Genomic DNA, 18,801 nt, shown 5'->3' with positions numbered 1-18,801 from the left:
GCATTAAACGTGCAGCAAATTCGAATCGAGTAACACTCAATAAATGCACTTTATTTTACTTGCATTTCATATATTTATGGTACTTAATCTTAGGCTTCCGAACATGGTCCATAGAATGACTTTTCGAGTTTTAGAGTTAATCTTATTCGTATTAAAATTACTGATTACGCGAAGATTTAGAACGGAAAGAAAGCAAATGATAAAACGTATCTGAAGAAATCGTCGCTAATAAAACCTAATTTCCCTTATGGTCATACTGTACCGGGTGTCCCAGAAGTAGTGACTCACTTGTTGTTAGGTGCGGTAGGTTAGGCTGTATGATTGATGTTCTTGTTTGTTTGTTTCTTATTTTGTTTGTCTTTTGTGGTGTAATGGTATTTTCATTTTTCAGTTGGCAACACTACAAGATGGCGGCTCACCTGACGCTTGAGAAACGTGTCCAATGTGTTCACCTACTTTCTGAGACACACAACGTTTCGAAAGTCCAGCGACTGGATAAAGAAGCTGTACGGTGATCCTACGTCACAGCGGAAGCCAATAACAAGGGTGAACAAAGTCTTCGATACAAGGTTATTTCACGACCCATAAAACAGTGTTGCGGAACTGACGGCGCGAATCACCGACAAATTCCAGAACATTCCCGTTCAGATGTGTCGAGATGCCTGTAGAAATGTGCGTCTCCGGATGCAAACATGCATCAATGTTAATGAACGCTAGGTGGACCTCCAAATGGAGAATAAGGATTAGATACTGTAAAGCACTTGATTTTTACATCATTCCTCTGTACCTACGATTTTGTTTCATGCGATTCTTGTTTATAATAAAAATGTACTTATCACGCAAAAGGTGAGTCACTACTTCTGGTCCACCCTGCAGTTAAAAAAACTAAAATATTGCTGGAAATTTAGTAATGATGTAAAATGTATTAATCGTAAGTTAGTTACATTTCGACCAGTAATTGTTTTTACAGGAATGGAGGCGGCTCAATTTTAAGTGTAATTAGACTTTGGCGTCAACAATCTTCCAGATATAAGTAAAAACAAATTCTTTTCTGTATTAGTTTCTCCCTAACCTGTATTTGGCATATGAATAATGATTGGATTAGAGCAGCGTTTCCCAACCGGTGTGCCGCGGCACACTGGTGTGCCGTGAATGGGGCGCTGGTGTGCCGCGAGGAATAGAAACAAAGTTATTAATTTTATAGCAATCAAATTGCAAATGTAGGGGAAAATTTATATTTGTATTTCACATTACTATGAACCTCTACTATAAATCTACAATTTTAAGTTTCATACCGAGTTACTGTTCTGTACATTTCTAATGATGAAAAAAGTATTTGTTATCATTGTTATGACCATTATTGCTTCTTTACTGCTGCAGACTATTTCGTAACTTGAAAATTTAAAATATCATCAAATCCTTTCGAAAAATTACCTACATTTGTGTTCTAAAAGTAGAAGAGATGTGTTTGTTCGATCATTATTTAGTGATCTTACTTCTTAGTGAAAGGTTGGATACAATTTTTAAAGAGAAAGCGTATTTTTTAAAAACCTGAGTCCAATATTTCATTGCAGTTGTTTTCTATTTTTAAATTAGAATGAAAAATAAGTATAATGATTTACCACGGGGAAAAAACAGTGTTCGAGCTTTCTTCTCTGTGAGAAGGAGATCAATAATCACAGAAAAAATACCACTGTGTTTCATATTTACAGTGTGCCGCGAGAATCCAAGTAACACCCGTAGTGTGCCGCAAGTTGAAAAAAGGTTGGGAAACGCTGGATTAGAGTTTAGTAGCATTCCATTAAGTACTAAGGCTATATGAAACGTTGGCCTACAGTTTAAGGTGGAATCTGAACCACCATATTCTGTTCAAATTTCGATTCTCTCCCACCAGAAATCGAACCCGGAACCCCGTGCACCAAAAACGTGCTAGTCACTAGATCAGTAGAGAGGGTGGCACATAAATAAGGACAACCTTTTTGATCGAAAATTCGTTTCTACGGATCGTTTGAGACACTATACGGATGATCACGTAAGGAACTAAACTGCAAGATTGCAAACATTAACTCAAACTTTGGTATATGTCAATATATTTAATTATTATTCGATTTCCAAATTATGCTATGCACAAGTGTCAGAAGTATCGCTTCCGTCCGCCGACAAGTATCTGAGCAAAAAACGGTAAGATATATCGAGATGCATTTTTTCTTTCAACCGATTCAGCATCCCAAAAATAGGTTCAATCTCCTCCGTTAACTCTCCATTCAAACCGGAAGTGCTTCAAATCAGTCATTTCTGGTTTTAACATTTATCATCACTGAACGAAAATGGTAACAAGATAGCGAAAAGCGTTTTTTTTTTTTTTTTTTTGGCAAACGATTCAGCGTCTCAAAGCAACGCACGATGACTATCCTGTAGACTGTCAAAACCGGAAGTGGTTCAAAATTAATTTTACTTCCGGTTTCAACACTTGATTTCCACTGAGGAAAAACGGTAAGAGACATGGAGGTCTGGCTTCTTACAATCGATTCATTACTCCAAGAATAGGTTCCATCTTTTTCACTAACTTTTTATTCAACTGGAAGTGGTTGAAATTAGTGATTTTCGGTTTCTATATTTATCGCCATAGAACAAAAATTGTAATATATAGCAACAAGCAGTTTTCTGCAATTGATTCACGATATCAAGAGAACATACCATCACAACCCACAACAGTCTACCAAAACCGGAAGTGGTTAAAATTTACTACTACTTCCGGTTTCAATACTAATTTCCGTACAGCGAAAACGGTAAGAGGTACTAAGATATAGTTTTTGACAATCGATTCAGCTTCCGATCTCCTCCCTTAACCATCTATTCAATGCAGAATTAGTTTAAATTTAAAATTTTCTGGTTTCAACATTTATCGGCATAGAATAAAAACAGTAAGGCATATCGAGTAATGCATTTCTGATATGGATTCAGCGTCCGAGGAACAGGTTCTATCTTATTAATCTTGCAACCAGTAGTTTTAGATGTACTACGTACTTCAAGCTTGAGTTTTGAATTCCCATAGTTTGAAAGACTACTGGAGTTTCACACTGTGAAACGAAACTCACTTGTTCTACTTCTAAACTATACTCCGCACAGGGTGTCTACTAAAATTTCAAAATGAAATTTCGTGACCTTTCCTTTACTAAACCATACAATTTCGTAACATTCTCAAGTGCGAATTTGGCAGAATTTTCATACATACTATAGAAGCACACTTCGGTTGCGATTGGTAGCGTCTAAAGCCAACCATAGACATTTTTGGTGGTGAATTTTGACGTTTTATAGAACAAAATTTTCCGCTCTGCACTTATATTTGTACAGATTAAAAAAAAAAAACTTTAGAAATGTTTGAATTCGAACTGAAGAAACAATGCGACAAATTGGATTAAACTCGACTGGATTTGAGTTTAGCGTCCCGTTCAGCAGCGAAGCGTTATGAGACGTGGAACTAGATCTTAATGTGGGATCCGAACCACATGAGCTTCCGCCAGGAATCGATCCCACACTAAAGGCACGTACGCTATCCACATAGCCATGACGAAGCCTAATGCGACAAATTATGCAAGAAAATATTATGTTTTATGAGACGAGCTGTTTCAAATGCAAACATGAAAAGTACTGAATTAAAAGTAAACTGATCGGATCATCAAATACAGAAATAGACAACAGAACATGAAAAAGTCTATTACAATGCTAATAAAAAAAATCTAACTTACATCTTCGAGTCTATTATGAAGCACTTCTTCACTTAATTCCTTGATAGCCTTTGTTCGATGACTTATTGGAGCTTCACGACTTATCTCTTTCTCTATTTCTGGGGTTAGCGCAAATTCAACCCGACCTTTGTAAGCTGTAAGAGAAAGGTAAAAAAATTAGATCAATTATTGTAAGTTAATAACACCAAAGCGATTTTAATATTGACCCAAGTATTTTGGTACGTTACTGGAAAACGTGAGTAAGAAATTGCAACTGTAATATCAAAACGCAATTCAGAGTTTTTCAATAAATAAGATTTAGCAACATTATCAGTTCTTTTGACTGCATCATATATTCTTGAAAAAACAATTCTCTACATTACTAATGATATTTTTACTTACAAACATTATTAATTTCCTTATACGCACAACCACTTTTTATCTTTGTTTTGAATCTACCGTAATCCTGACCTTGATCGCTTAGAAAAAGGATTTTATTTAAATATGAAAATGTTTAGGACAATTATATATTATAGGATTTCGTGAACTAGCGATAAAAAAAACCTTCCTTTTATTATGTGACCCCAGGACGGTGAAAGCGACAGATTCAGATGGCATACCAGTATGAGTATGGAAAAGAGTATGGGACCAGAAGATACAGAATTTGAACAGGAAATCTGCATCAGAAAATTTGAACAAGAAAAAATGTCAGGTCAATGGAGAGATAGTGTTATTGTGCCTAATTTCAAGGAAAAGGGAGATGTACAGGACTGTGGAAACTACAGAAGAATCAAACTAATCTCACATACGACGAAGATTTGGGAGAAAATCGTAGAAAGGCGATATGGGAAGAAACATCAATAGGAGAAGAACAGTTTAAATTTATGCCAAGAGAAGGAATTGACGCAAGTTTTATGCAGAGACAAAATACGAAAAACATCAGGAACAAAAAGAATTGCATATGGTCTTCATTGGTTTGGAAAAAGTCTACGACAGAGTACCACTCCAGGAAGTATAGAGATTTCTGAAAAAGAAAGGGGTGCCAGAAAAATACGTAAGGATAATCCTATACATGTATGAGATACGGCCCAAATTTGTAGTAGTGTACGATTAACACACCAAATCCCTGTTAGGATTGTATTAAATCAGGACCCAGCCTTAATACTATACCTCTTCAATGTTGTCATGGATGTCATAATCCAAGATGTAAAGGCTCTTGGTGTATGCTGTTTGTCAACGATATTGTACTACTATATAACAAATAAAGAAGTTGAAACTAGAGTAGAGAGCTGGCGAAGTCTTTAGAAGATAGAGGCCTAAGAATTAGTAAAAAGAATATCTCGAGTGCAACGGAGATGAAAATGGGAAAATAAGGCTAGAAGGACAACTGAACGAAGTGAAAATCTTTAAATATTTAAGCCCATCTATTGCCACGAATGGTGATTTGGACATGTAAACAACACACAAAATACAAAAAGGATAACGAAATTGGAAGAAAGTATGTGGTCTTCTGTGTGACCGCAGAGTTACGATAAAGAATAAAAGGACACTTTATAAAACAGTGGTTAGGCAAGCAATGATATACGGAGCAGAAATACAGCCAATAAAGAAAGCATACGGGGGAAAAAAAATGAATGTTACCGAAACGAGAATGCTGCGCTAGATGTGTGGGGCAAGAAGAAGACACAGTGAGTAATGAGAGATCAAGGGGAACAACCAAGGTCACAGAGAAGTCTAAGATAATCTAAGAAAGAAGGCTGTAGTGGTATGGCCATCTAATGAGAACAAACGACTATGTGATCAGAATAGTAATGACAAGGACAACGGATGAGAAGAGAGGTAGAGGGAGCGCAAAATAGAAATGGATGGATATTGTTAAGAATGACTTCAAGAAAGAAGGTCTAACATAGAAAGAATTCCGGGACAGCGCTTTATAAAGCAGATTCATTAGGAACGTCGACCCTAATGGGGAAAGACGGAGAAAGAAGAACACATACAAGGTCTGTATGATAAGTAATGAGACTCGCCGCGCCGCGGCGCGCGTGTCGCTGGAGCGGGTTTGTCGGTGATGGAGGATGTAGGGGGGGGTCCGAGCAAAGCAACGCACCGCGCGTCAGTTGGCTCCGAGCCTTAGTGGAGCGCGGACAAGCCTTGGACAAAGCCCTTGTGAACATTCTTGTCACGGCGGAAAATCAACAAACATGGAGGGTTCCATCGAACAGCGTTATGCGATCAAATTTTGCGTTCGCCTGGGGAAAACGGCTACTCAGACGCTTTCTCTCATCACGGAGGCCTACAAAGAGGAAGCCCTATCCAAAGCCCAGGTGTTTCGTTGGCACAGTGCGTTCCGGAACGGCCGGGAAAGCGTTGAGGATCTGGAGAGGGCTGGACGCCCGACAACAGTGACTACGGACGAAACTGTGGCAAAAGTGAGGGATCTCCTGAACTCAGACCGTCGATTATCGTTGAGATTGATTGCTGATGAACTCGATATGAACCACACAACAGTGCACAAGATTGTGACGGAACAATTGGGAATGAGAAAAATCTGTGCGAAACTGGTGCCGCGAGTGTTGACTGACGAACAAAAGCAACGACGTGTTGATTGTTGTCAGGAACTGTTGAACCTCATGAACAGTGACCCTAACTTTGAAGATGACGTCATAACAGGTGACGAGTCGTGGGTGTTCCAGTACGACCCTGAAACGAAACGTCAAAGCGCGGAGTGGCACACTCCTGCGTCCCCGCGCCCCAAGAAGGCCAGAATGTCGAAGTCAAAGGTGAAAACAATGTTGATTGTTTTTTTTGACAATGTGGGGGTGGTCCACAAGGAGTTTGTACCCCAAGGACAAGCCGTCAACGCCGCCTTCTACAAACAAGTCCTTGAGAGACTGCACAGGAGCGTCAAGCGGAAAAGACCGGCGATCGCTAGCCGGTGGAAGTTGCATCACGACAATGCCCCTGCCCACACCGCCTTCTTAGTGACCTCCTTTTTGACCCGGATTGGGGTGGAAGTCCTTCCACAACCACCCTACAGCCCAGATGTGAGCCCGGCCGACTTCTTCCTCTTCCCGAAGCTGAAGCCACGCTTGAAAGGAACCCGTTTTGCAGACGTCACAGCCATCCAAGCAGCCGTGACCACATTTCTAAAGGACATGCCGGCTGCTGACTTCCAGGGGGCGTTTGCAGCGTGGAAACATCGATTGCAGAAGTGCATCGACGCAAGAGGAGAGTACTTCGAAAGCTTTTAAGTCCCTGTACAGATCAGATCAATAAAACAATGTTTCCAGACCTGGTCTCATTACTTATCATACAAACCCTGTACATGAGGGTTCATGATTATTTAATATGCAATATTATACAGGGTGTTTCAAAAAATACCGACAACGTTTGGGAGGTGATTCCTGACACCAAGATAAGACAAAAAGTATAGACCAACCTAGATGCACAAATGCTTCCTTTCGAAGTTATAGGCTGCCGAAAACATGAAAAGGTCAACTTTAAAGGTCCATAAACTATGGGGTCTACCGCACTCGGATCAAGACTTCACTTAGGAACCAGTATGTGCCCTATCCAAACATACATTTTTCAGAATCCTAAGGTTCTCACGCAACAATTTCTATAGAGGTAGTTGGTGTGTATTTCAAATTAAATGCCCGTAACCAAATGCCCTCTATAGAAATTGTTGCGTGAGAACCTTAAGATTTTGAAACATGTATTTTTGGATAGCGCACATATTAGTTCCTGAGTGAAGTCTTGACTCGACTACGGTAGACCCCATAGTTTTGGAGCTATGGGCCTTTAAATTTAATTTGTTCTTGTTTTCGGCAGCCTGTAACTCCGAAAGGAAGCATTTGTGCATCCAGGTTGGTTTATATTTTTTGTGTTATTTTGGTATCAGGAATCACCTCTCACACGTTGTCGATGTTGTTTTGAAACACCCTGTATAATCAGTTCAAATAATTTATACCGGAACGTTCTTTCGTACGATAATAAATTAATGTACTCACAGATGCTTCGAAATGTTGAGCACTACCATTTACTACAGTACAGACATGAGCATTCAAAAATATTTTTTTTAAAAAAAAAAAAAGTTCACCAACTACTTGTTCCTCTTCAGGGCAAGGCAGAGAGACGAGACCTATTGTATCAGTCTGAATTATGAGCCATGTATCCCTACTTTGACGGAACCTGAGCGTAGTCCTGTAATCCTGCTCTCCTCTTGGAGGCGGGATACGTGGTAGAGAACGGCCTATATTGTGAGTGATAATCTTGCAAGGTGGTCTGTGCACCCGACTATTTCACCGGATTAGATCCCCCGGTCATGGTTCCGAGCCCACGTTAATAGTAAACTATGTCCTTCATAGCTTCGCTGTTGCATAAGGACGTGAAACACAAAATCTTACTGTTCAATTCAGAATTACGCAGGTCCGTATTTAGGTAAGTTCTATTCTGTGCTCCAGCATAGAGTGGCAGAATTTAGGGGGCAGCAAAATTTTGGATTTTTTTTTTAAAAGATTCACAATAAAGTAATATTTAAAACTACCTAAGTAGCAACCAGCAGAGTCCCACGCAAGCGTGAGAAAATATGTTAATGTGTTTAATTCGCTCTAGTTAAAGTAGTTACTAATTAGCTAGCTTATCTGATTATTTTTAAAAAGTCATCCTCCCCCACCCCTACTCCAAGGGGTGAGGATGAACTTGAACGTCATGAAAACTGATACCGTTAAACTCAGCGACCTCGAAAACTACGAATTCAATATTAATATCTGACGTTTCCGATTACTTTTAAAATCTCACCCCCTCCCTGGTGAGTGGAGTATGACCTTCATGTTGAATTGGATTACAACTTTCATTATTCATCTTAGCGACCCCAAAAACTATGAATTTAACTCTAATATTGGTCGTTTTCGATTATATTTAAATTGTCCCCATGTTATTCTTATGGGGACTTTGCATTCCTCTATCTCAGCTCAGGTGTGACGTAGGGACCTGGAATAGGTTATTTGGGTAATTTCTTTAAAACATATTAAGATTCCATGTTTATGTCTATTATGGTTCTCGAGTTGCAAAGCGCTTACTGCATTATAAATATACTTAAACTGCTACTTAACAAAAGTTGATATGTTTGCGAAATCACGGGTTGTTTCCTTTCCTTGTTTGAGACATAAGTTTGTGCGAGGAGGGTCGGAAAATTATTTAAGAGCACGCGAGCGCACGACGAATCGGGAATTACGTACACAAAAAGCAAACATGGTAAGCACTAAACTACCGAGATTAACCATAACTCTACGTGATAAATAGCCTTGATGCTACAAAAAATTCAAAGAAATTAATTATTAAGAAAATAATGCTTGTGAAACATAGTATTGAAATGAAATGAAATCTTTGAGTTTTACGTCCCACGTTTATGCCGGTTAGGCTAAAGGAGACGGTGATTATGAGAAATGAATGAAAAAAATGGGAGGAAACGGGAGAGCCCCGAGGAAACCCACGCACACGACGTTTGTCTACTACAAAGTTCACTTGGCGGGGGCTGGGATCGAACCCGGGACCCCAAGCACAAGAGGTGAACGCTCTACCACTGAGCCACCGCGGCCCCTGAAACACAGTATTGTTTACAATACATTGTTAGTATTAGAGCATTTTCAATTAAGTAAATTTCTATAGAAACTGAAAAATTGTGCTGGCAAGTTTGCATATAATACTAAAGAGATTAAATTTTATTCCCTTTTCAGCAAAGAAATATACATATTATATGCAGTGTATTTTTATACATTACTATTTGTCATAAACGCTTTGTTTTCTTTCTTTTTACGTTTTGATATACTTATCAAATAAGTGAGCTCAACCAATATGATGCAATTAATACTAGTGAACTTTCAAAGAACTACAGAGCTTAAAGTTGAAAGTTTTAAATGTGTATAACACTGTAGTAACGTATACAGCTACCTGCATTTCTCTCATGTAAACATTTTCAACGAACTTAAAAACTTCGTTACTGAATTCTCTGTCTGTGTGTCTGTCTGTCCGTTATTTGCTATTTTTTCAATTTTGAACCCTGCATTCGATAGAGCATCAAAAACTATCAAAGAAATTGATTAAAATTTTCGCGTCACTCTCAACGTTCCCGAGATATTAGCCAAAAAATGGTCGATTTCCAGAGATTTTAGGTGCCTTATCTCGGAAACCGTGAGTCATACAGAGATCATATTGGTGTTGATCAATATCTAAAAGGATGGTAAATATTTTGGTACCAAATAGTGACCGGTGGCCACTGATTTGGCCAATGGCCAGTTGGCCACTGGTCACCAAATAATATCGGTACCAAAATTTTTACCATCCTCTTAGGTATTGAGTAATACCAATATAATCTTTCTATGACTTACCGTTCCTGAGATATTGGCAAAAAAAAAAAAAAAAAAAAAAGGGCCAATTTCTAGATATTTAACGAGCCATAGCTCGGGAACCATAAATTGTAGAGAGATGATATTGATGGTGATCAATACATAAGAGGATGGTAAATATTTTGGTACCAAATAGTAAGCGGTGGCCACTTTCCAACTGAACACTGGCAAACTGGCCACCGTTCCCCAGATATTGGCCAAAAAAGTTCAAATTTCTAGATATTTAAGCAGCCATATTTCGAGAACTGTAAGTCATAGAGAGATGATATTTTACTATTTTTTGCGAGAAAGAGACGAAAGTGAAAGAAATCTTTTGCGGATAAAAAATTTACTTTTACATCTAGGAATAATGACAGTTATCCTTCCCGGTGCAACTCTACATTCTTTTTAAGTTCGTTCTGGCAATTCTCATGGAGCATTCTCAACTGCTTTTTTTTCTTCTTCTTTCTCTCTTTCTTCACTTTCAGTAGATTAGTGACCATAATTTGTAATTGAACTGAAAATAATAATATACGAATTTGTGGTGAGAGAAGTATTTTGAGGATTATTCGCCAACTGAGGCTGGTGCATGCCCATCCACCTAAGGAGTGAAAGATGTGCGTTGTTCAGGAAGTGGAGAGATAGTGCAGTAGTTGTCGCACCGGTAAAGTCAGCCGTAAATCCGGAGTTGATTTCTGGCTAGGTCCTATATTTTCTTGATCTTCAAATTTTTTATCTATTTTTTACTGTGGATTTTAAACTGCATTTAACTTTACAAAGAGCAAATGTGCGACTGAGTCTAGAAACAAACCTGGATTATCCTGCCAAAGGATCACCGGTAACCACTAAACTAACTACTGCTGATAAAATTCAATTTTATGTACGGTAAAAATTGGGTTTTGTAAAAATCCGTTATCATCTTCAGCTATTATATGAAGGGAAGCTAAAGTTACTGGTTTGTTCTTCCCCCTCCTGTACGCATAAAACTTTGAACATAGATTCGTAAGAAAGCTTAGTATGTAATGGTGCAAATATATATTCCTCGTGAAACTTCTCTCTCTCTGTCTTTCTCAGGCTAGAAGCAGTGATGATGGAAAATACAGCAAGTTTCATACATCGGACCATCATGAAGTTTTTGTCTCTGCAGGGAAAGTGTGAGAAAGATATTCACACCAAGATATCACGAACACTGGTGGAGCAGTGTCCTTCGTACAACAAAATCAAAACCTGGATAGCTTATTTCAAGACTGACAATATCACGTTGAATACGAGTGCAGCAGTGGGGGTCCACCAACCTTAACTGACCCGACAACATGTGGTGCTATCAATGAATTGATTCTTAAGGACGGGCAAATATCAGCCGTTTAACTTGCCGCATTGAAGGTAATTCTGACCCGATTAGTGACTGGGGATAAAATCTGGCTCCATATCTATGATCCTGAGACCAAGAATCAGCCAATGAAGTGGAGTCACTCCGGTCCTCCGCAGCCAAACTAATTCCGCATCCACAAACCAGCGAAATTAATGGCTTCAATTATCTGCCACAAAGATGGTATTTTGTTAGTAGACTACTTATCTCGAACTCTAGTATCACTGGTGAGTATTGTGCTAACCTATTAGACCAGCTGGAGGAGGTAATAAATATGAAACGTTGCGGAAAGTTGTCCAAAGGAATTCTCATTTCGTACGAAAATGGACTAGCTCACGTGTCCCACGGTGTGGCTGCCAAATTAAATACATTAGGATTCCCATTTGTTCCGAACATAAACACCTCACTGGACATGATTGTGACGGCATTCCTGACGTCTGACATGCCACGGAGACGTAGTTTCAGCACAATCAAATGAATTTTACTTGCATGGGTTAGAAAAGATGCAACATTGTTATACCAGGTGCATCAGTCTTAGGGTGGAATATGTTGAATAACCGTGTAATTTCATCCCTGAACTTCTACTTTTTTTGTGTGTGTGTGTGTGTGTGTGTGTGAGTGAGAGAGAGAGAGAGCGTACTGAAGTACGGTGGCTCTGTGGTTGAGCGCTTTCCTTTGGTGCGTGGGGTCCTGGTTTAATCCCCGTCCAAGTAAGTTTGTGATGGACAATATCGTCTCCATAAATTTTCTCGGGTATTCCGTTTCCTCCCACATTCTCATACCACAAATATTTTAATTATCATTCACTTACCTGAATCATCCGCCTCCCTTGGCGTAAAGTGTGTAATTATGAGACGTTAAACTGAAAGATTTCATTTCATTTCTATGTAAAATACTCAACCCTAAGATGTTCATTCAAATAGTGCAGTGGATTGGTTTTAATGCCAGCTGTACAAGCAAACTTCACAATAACACCCAATTCTAAATTTTATTCCCAACTATACGAGCGTATGGAGGTGGGGTATTTTTTGTATCTCCATTAAGGCCAAGTACGAAAATTCTTACCTGCTCCACCTTTGTTTAAGCGAAAAAATTCTTTTAATTTCTCACGAAATGGTTTCTCCTTGCCAGCATCTTTGGACACAGTTTTAGACATTTTGACTCAGTTATAGGTTACAGCATTCACTCCTGGAAGAAAAAGAACAAAGTAAATAAACAAAAAGTAGATAAACGACAGGAATTTATGTTGTTTATTAAATTAAAAGACTATATATATACTAAATGCATTTGCTATATTACACTCTACGGTTTCGACAGTGATGTTTACCCTCCTCAGTGAAATATCTACTCACATCACACAATTGTACAATGCTATTCCAGTTACTTTTAGTTTTTCATTTGTTGAAGAATAAGTTGAGAATATCAATATAAAAACAAGAACTATTATTCTTCAAAATTCACAATGGAAAGTAAGACTTTCTGAGTTAAAAAAAAAAAAAAAAAAAAAAAAACTACTTCTACATTTATAATCTAGAATATGGCTTTCTAATAGACACACACTAACAGCTGAACTTTTCATAATAAAAGAAGTACCTTTAGGTACAACATATATATATATATTTTCGGGGCCTGAAATGACAGCAACATTGTCAAAAAGAAATAAAACTGAAAACAAACGTGTTTTTCGCACAGTTTTCCCAACATTTTAGGGCCCTCAAGGTGAGGGCCCCTTCGAACAATTCTTTGCCAAAGTTCACAATTTTCATTTCTGTTGCGTTCCTTCCCCTTCTGTCATTCTTCGGCTGCCCAAACATATCCCCGTAACAGTGCTTCCACTTCAACTGACTCTTGCACAAGTTACACAGCTCGCGGTAGGGAGAGCTGCTGATAGAGAGCGACACTGTGTGTGTGTGGCCAGTGAAGCAAGCACTGATAGATACAAGGAGCCGATGCGAGGTGTGTGTAACTTCGTTGTGCAATAGTCGGTTGCAGTGGAAGCACTGTTACGGAGATATATTTGGTGTTTCTATTCCGAAACGCACACAACCGAAGCAGCCGAAAAACGACAGAATCGGAAGGGACGCAAGAGGAAAGAAAATTGTGAACTCTGGCAAAGGATTGTTTGAAGGGGCCCTCAGTGAGAAAACTGCGCGAAAAACAAGTTTGTTTTCAGTTTCATTTCTTTTTGACAATGTTGCCATCACTTTCAGTCCCCGAAAAAAAATATATGTTGTACCTAAGGGTATAACAAACTCTTAAAAAAAAAAAAAAAAAAAAAAAAAAAAAAAAAAAAAATAGCGATGTGCCCCCCCGAAATTTTTCTACAATTTTTTGAAATTTTCAACACGCAAAATAATAAAGAAAATGGTTTTGAAAAAATTGCATATTTACATCTAGATAGTATCTACAATCTGTGAAACTTTCAAAATTTTTCGACCACCCCCACCAAAATTTTAAAAAATATTCAATTTTGAGCATGTATGGTACGATAATTCAGTAAGGGGAGAGGATAGGGGGTCATTTTTTTAAATTAGTTTTAGGTCAAGGATAACCTTTTGGGTCAATAGCAACCCAATTTGGATCAAGGGCCGATTTCACTATCTTACTAGGATAGACCCTTTCGTTCACTAGGAAATAATCATGTATCTTTAGAAAAAATTACTTACTGCATTGTTTTTGCTGATCTTTTTGTCAGTGGTAATTCTAATTAGTATATATATTTTTAATACCATGTGAAATTTCAGATAGCATTGCAAGGGAGTCCACAGATGACTTTTCCGAATGAACAAGGGGTCCGTGTTATCGGGAAGTTTGAGAACCACTGTTATATGTGATTTGAAAGTTGTTAACCAACGTCCCAGGTCCTTTAAATCAGTAACAAACACAAATCGAACAAACGTCACTTACGCAATTTTTGATAAATTTTGAGAACTTTGGAGACCTGTAATTTTGAAACTGGTTTACAAAACACTTGACCTTTCCGTATGTTTCACACACTTATGATAGCGATCAGAATACAAAATATCACTGCAATCTGTAAGCTTTGGAAATGGAAACTGTAATATACGTATTTTGAAACTTGCACATATATTTTGGAAGCTTTAATATGTTGAATGAAAACGTCATGTCAAATAAGACTAAATTCTGATTTCATGAGACAAATATGAGAATGTGGTAGCGAAAACTGACATAATGTATGGCAAAAGTTTTAGTTGTTTATAAATCCTGAAAGTAGAAGTTATACGTCTGATCCACAGTAACAAAATTAAAGTTCTGAGGATTGACATTTTATTATTATTATTACTATTATTTTTAACAAATTTCAGAAGGCTCGATTTCAGCAAGAAAACTCAAACATATTTCCAAATGGGGGGATATAATTTGAATCGGTAAATTATTATTTTAAAAATAATAAAAAATCTTAGACCGTTTCGGAGATAAAACAGTGTAATATTTTTCCAAAATCCTACGTGAGAAATAACGCCAGAAGCCAGATGGAAAAAATGCCATCTGGACTGTAACGCATTACTATCCAAAATTCTCGGGTTATGTCGGACAGATAAGGGCCAAAATTAGGTAAAAAACAGAATGATTACAGAAGAAATCATTCCATGTTACGAAAAGGTAATTGAAGTGTGAGTAATCTGAGATCGTAGTGATATTGAAAATCAGTGTGTGCAATCGGGGTGTGTGAAATATGTGATAGACTATTTGCTTGTCGCGGAATAATACGTAAGGGTGTAGGAATACACAAATTGAAGTTTGACCGGTTTGAGGTATGGCGGGATCCTGTATCGGGTGCGATATTTCAATTTTGAACTTTATACGTACATACGTAGGAAAGGGAAGCGAAATATTAAAGTTTCTCGAGAGACATGCATTAATAAAGTTGACAACACAGTGCGGTAAGTGTAATCAAGATTTGAAAATAAACAAACTAAAAAATACGTACATATATCGTTCTGAAAAGGCACAAATAAGGAAGCAAACCCAACCTAACCTGACGTATCCTAATGTAACCTAACCAAAATTAACTTTAGTTACTGAAAATTTACCAGGAAGTAACAATTTTGGGAGTAATTGTTTGGTAATGGGGAGCCAACAATAACGAAGATATAAAACAACGTGTCCTGCGGGGCTCCAACCCGCCTTCACTTGCTGACGCTCTCGGCAGTACTGTCCTAATTTAATTACCCTAACTTAACAAAGTGTGAAGAAAATATCGCAAAAAAAAATTCGGTTAAAAACTTGGCCCTCCAAACCTAAAAAATAGTCATTTTTGTAATAAATGCTGGCCTCCATCTGATCGACATATGCCAAATTTTCAATACTAACAGTACAAGGCATAAATGCAAAATTTAGTACAAGGAAGTCATCCGTGACTTTTGACATACCTCAAAAACATTATTTTCTTTGCCTTCATAGAAAACATTCTGTTTATATTGAACATTTACACATATCTTTTACAATGTCACGCAAAAAAGTGGACAATTTACATAATCAGCTGATGAGCATTGATTAAAAATTTTCTTTTTTACGTACCTAATACAATACATTTCTTTATGATTCAAATAATAAGTGAACTCTTTATTGCAAGTACAAACTACCTTATAGAAACAGAAAAACATTCGCTACTTTGACACTTCACTACACTTAACACTAAACAAAAAAATTGACTTCTTTTCTTTCTGATCAAGTCGCAATACTAATCGGTTTCCATCTGAAAGCGAGTGCAAGGCAATGCAGATGAAATGTTTAACCTCCTTCCAAACATATTCACTCTCCATCCATTATTTTATGCCGTTTATTATAATGGGCCTCATTCCGTAATTGTCTTGCAAATTCTCGAATTGTAAACCAACGCAAATAATGCAACAAGCTTCTCAACCAGTGTTGAATTCAGATATTTTCACCCGGGGGGAATGTGAACTCCTAGGGGGGAAGGGTTGTTTTTCTGTATTTTTACAAGAAAGCAGCATATTTAACAATTCCATTCACATGCACATCTTACCTAATATTGAGACTAATTGCTGATAAATATTCAATGTAAGATTATAATTAAAAAAAAAAAAAAACAATCGTTTAATTTTATCTAAGTAAAGACTGGGAAAAATATTTTAGACTAAACTTTAACTGCTATTTACAGTAGCTATTCTTGTTATTATTTCCTATGTTCAGTAGTTACTGTTTGTTACTAATGTAGAAGTTTTCAAAAAGATTTAAATTAACGCAAATATTTTTTTGGGTAATAGTATACATGACAACGTCGTGATCTGCGATTCTTCTGTGTTCTATTACCACTTCTACATGAAATACCATAAATTTTCTACGTAGTGCAATAGTAAGAAGTATCCATGTGCACAAGACATGCGATATGCGTTAAATACCCCCCCCCCCAATACACACATAATAGTCATAGATAAAGTACAAGGGCACTACATATGCAGATATAAAGTAGAGGTATGTTCTTTTTTATTTTCGTATCAGTCGATAAGAAAATTAAAGTCGCTTTGTTACCCCCTTGGTAAGTTCGTAGATACTCAATGAATAATCCCTAAAAGTATGAGCGTCCAGCTCCTTCGGGAATTGACGCGGCTTTACGTATACTATATCCTTTTTTTGTCCTAAAACAAACATACATAGGAATATCTTAACAAAATATTATCATTCTTTCTCAAAATTCTGGTTCTAAATCATGCATATTAACCTTGGTTTCTTCATTGCATACACATCAGTAGTTTAGTTTACGAAATCTTCAGTAGCATTTTCCACGACTTTGTGCCGTGTCGTGGAAAATCAGCGATTGGGGCGAGAGTATACGACGGTAGCCCCGTACGTGTGAGTGAGGTCTACAGACCAGCCGCGAAAGGTGAGAAAATTTTAAAAAGTAAACCCTGCTTTTCCTTGATTTTGAGCATTTTTTATTACTTTTTTCCTTTCATTTTATATATGTGCACATGCCCACATGTGCATGTGTTTCATTCCTCTCTTTTTTTTCCTTCTTTTCTTTTCTTTTCCCTCCCGAATTTTTCGCCCCTTACTTCGGCGCCTGGGGCCGTTGCCCCTCCTCCATTGCACGGCACTGAGCAGGATTTTCGTCACCTTCAATAGCAATCTTTCACTTATATACTACTATTATATTGATAAATTCTATATAAATCTCTAACCCAGGAGAGATAACTGTCCCTCCCTGATCCCTCTGAATCTCACCCTTTAACTCACTTATTTTTAGTTAAAGAAAGGTATGTTTACTTTAACAATCGTAAAACACATTTACGTCTGTTACTTCCGATGCGAGAAATGGAATTTAGGCGCTCTATTTCAAATATTGCAAGAACTGAATGAAGTCTGCTGACATCAGAGATCGTATGGAATGATCAAAGCCCTATCTTTCCTTTCCTATCTCAATCTGTGTTAGTGCTACCTACAGTACTAATATATAATATAGAGCGAGAGTATAGTATCCACTAAAATACAAACCTTTCTTCAACAGTTGACAATTAAATGTTATGCCAAACTCGGTCATAGCGTTAAGAAATACAGGTTTTATTGACTATTTTGGTATTCTATCTTAGATGTTAATTGTTTAATATTTATATAGAATGGGTCTGCGTCATTTACATGTATATTGAGAGATCGGATTTCGTCTGCACGTGCACGGAAAGAAAAGCAAATAATTGGGTGAAGTAATTTCTACATTTTGTGACTGAAATTTTGGAAGTTTCTCCGCGGGAGAATCGTAAATAAAGTGAAACGGGAGCAGATAAATTTTTAGAAATTTTTCCCCTCAGAACTAGTACTTTTTTCTGCATAACTTAGTACGAAATATTTTTGCTGGGTGGTCACACTGCCCGAGTTTTGTTCGCCTCACATAACCAAGTGAAAATAGTGCATTTTCCAAGCGCCAAAGTATTGTGACGTGAATAGAGACTAGGATGATTTTTTTTTATTGTTTATTAAAACAATTGATTTAAAATATACCTAGAAAGTTGATTCACGGAAATAATCCTCTTATTTGAACAAACAAAGTGAAGTGAAAGGGAAAGCAACAACTATTTCTGACCATAGAAAGTTGGACCTGTGACGAGATAAACAAGAACTTCCTGATTGACGTCACAGAGAAATAACAATTTTGTGGCTAAGAAAGACCAGAAATAGAGAACAGGATGATAGAAGAGAAAAACAAATTGTGTATAAAAACATTAGTAAAAATTTACTAGTGGTCAGTCAGTCAATTGATAATTCTCGGACGAAGTATACTAGTCGCGTTATCCGTACTCGGTACTCGCGTAGACTTTGTCCGTCTTTCCATCCAATT

At 37.5% G+C, this 18,801-nt stretch overlaps 1 protein-coding gene across 2 annotated transcripts in view; it reads right to left on the bottom strand.

Annotated features, from left to right (window-relative positions):
• Window positions 1-16,238, bottom strand: part of gig (TSC complex subunit tuberin) — a 121,428-nt gene extending 105,190 nt beyond the window's left edge. Inside the window, exons 1-3 of one of the 2 annotated variants that reach the window (XM_081731841.1) lie at window positions 16,091-16,238; window positions 12,549-12,671; window positions 3,750-3,883 (exon numbers count right to left, since the gene is read on the bottom strand). In XM_081731841.1, the coding sequence (XP_081587967.1) occupies window positions 3,750-3,883; window positions 12,549-12,639 (225 nt within the window). In that variant the 5' untranslated portion in view covers window positions 12,640-12,671; window positions 16,091-16,238. Of the gene's footprint in view, window positions 1-3,749; window positions 3,884-12,548; window positions 12,672-16,025 lie in introns of both variants that reach the window. The other variant, XM_081731840.1, reaches the window with a different exon arrangement.
• Window positions 16,239-18,801: the final 2,563 nt, after the last annotated feature.

Source organism: Thermobia domestica, chromosome 11 (assembly GCF_964235325.1).
Source record: "Thermobia domestica chromosome 11, izTheDome1.hap1.1, whole genome shotgun sequence".
NCBI classification, from domain to species: domain Eukaryota; kingdom Metazoa; phylum Arthropoda; class Insecta; order Zygentoma; family Lepismatidae; genus Thermobia; species Thermobia domestica.
The sequence above is the reverse complement of the archived record's forward strand: the minus strand, read 5'-3'. Positions and strand labels throughout refer to the sequence as shown.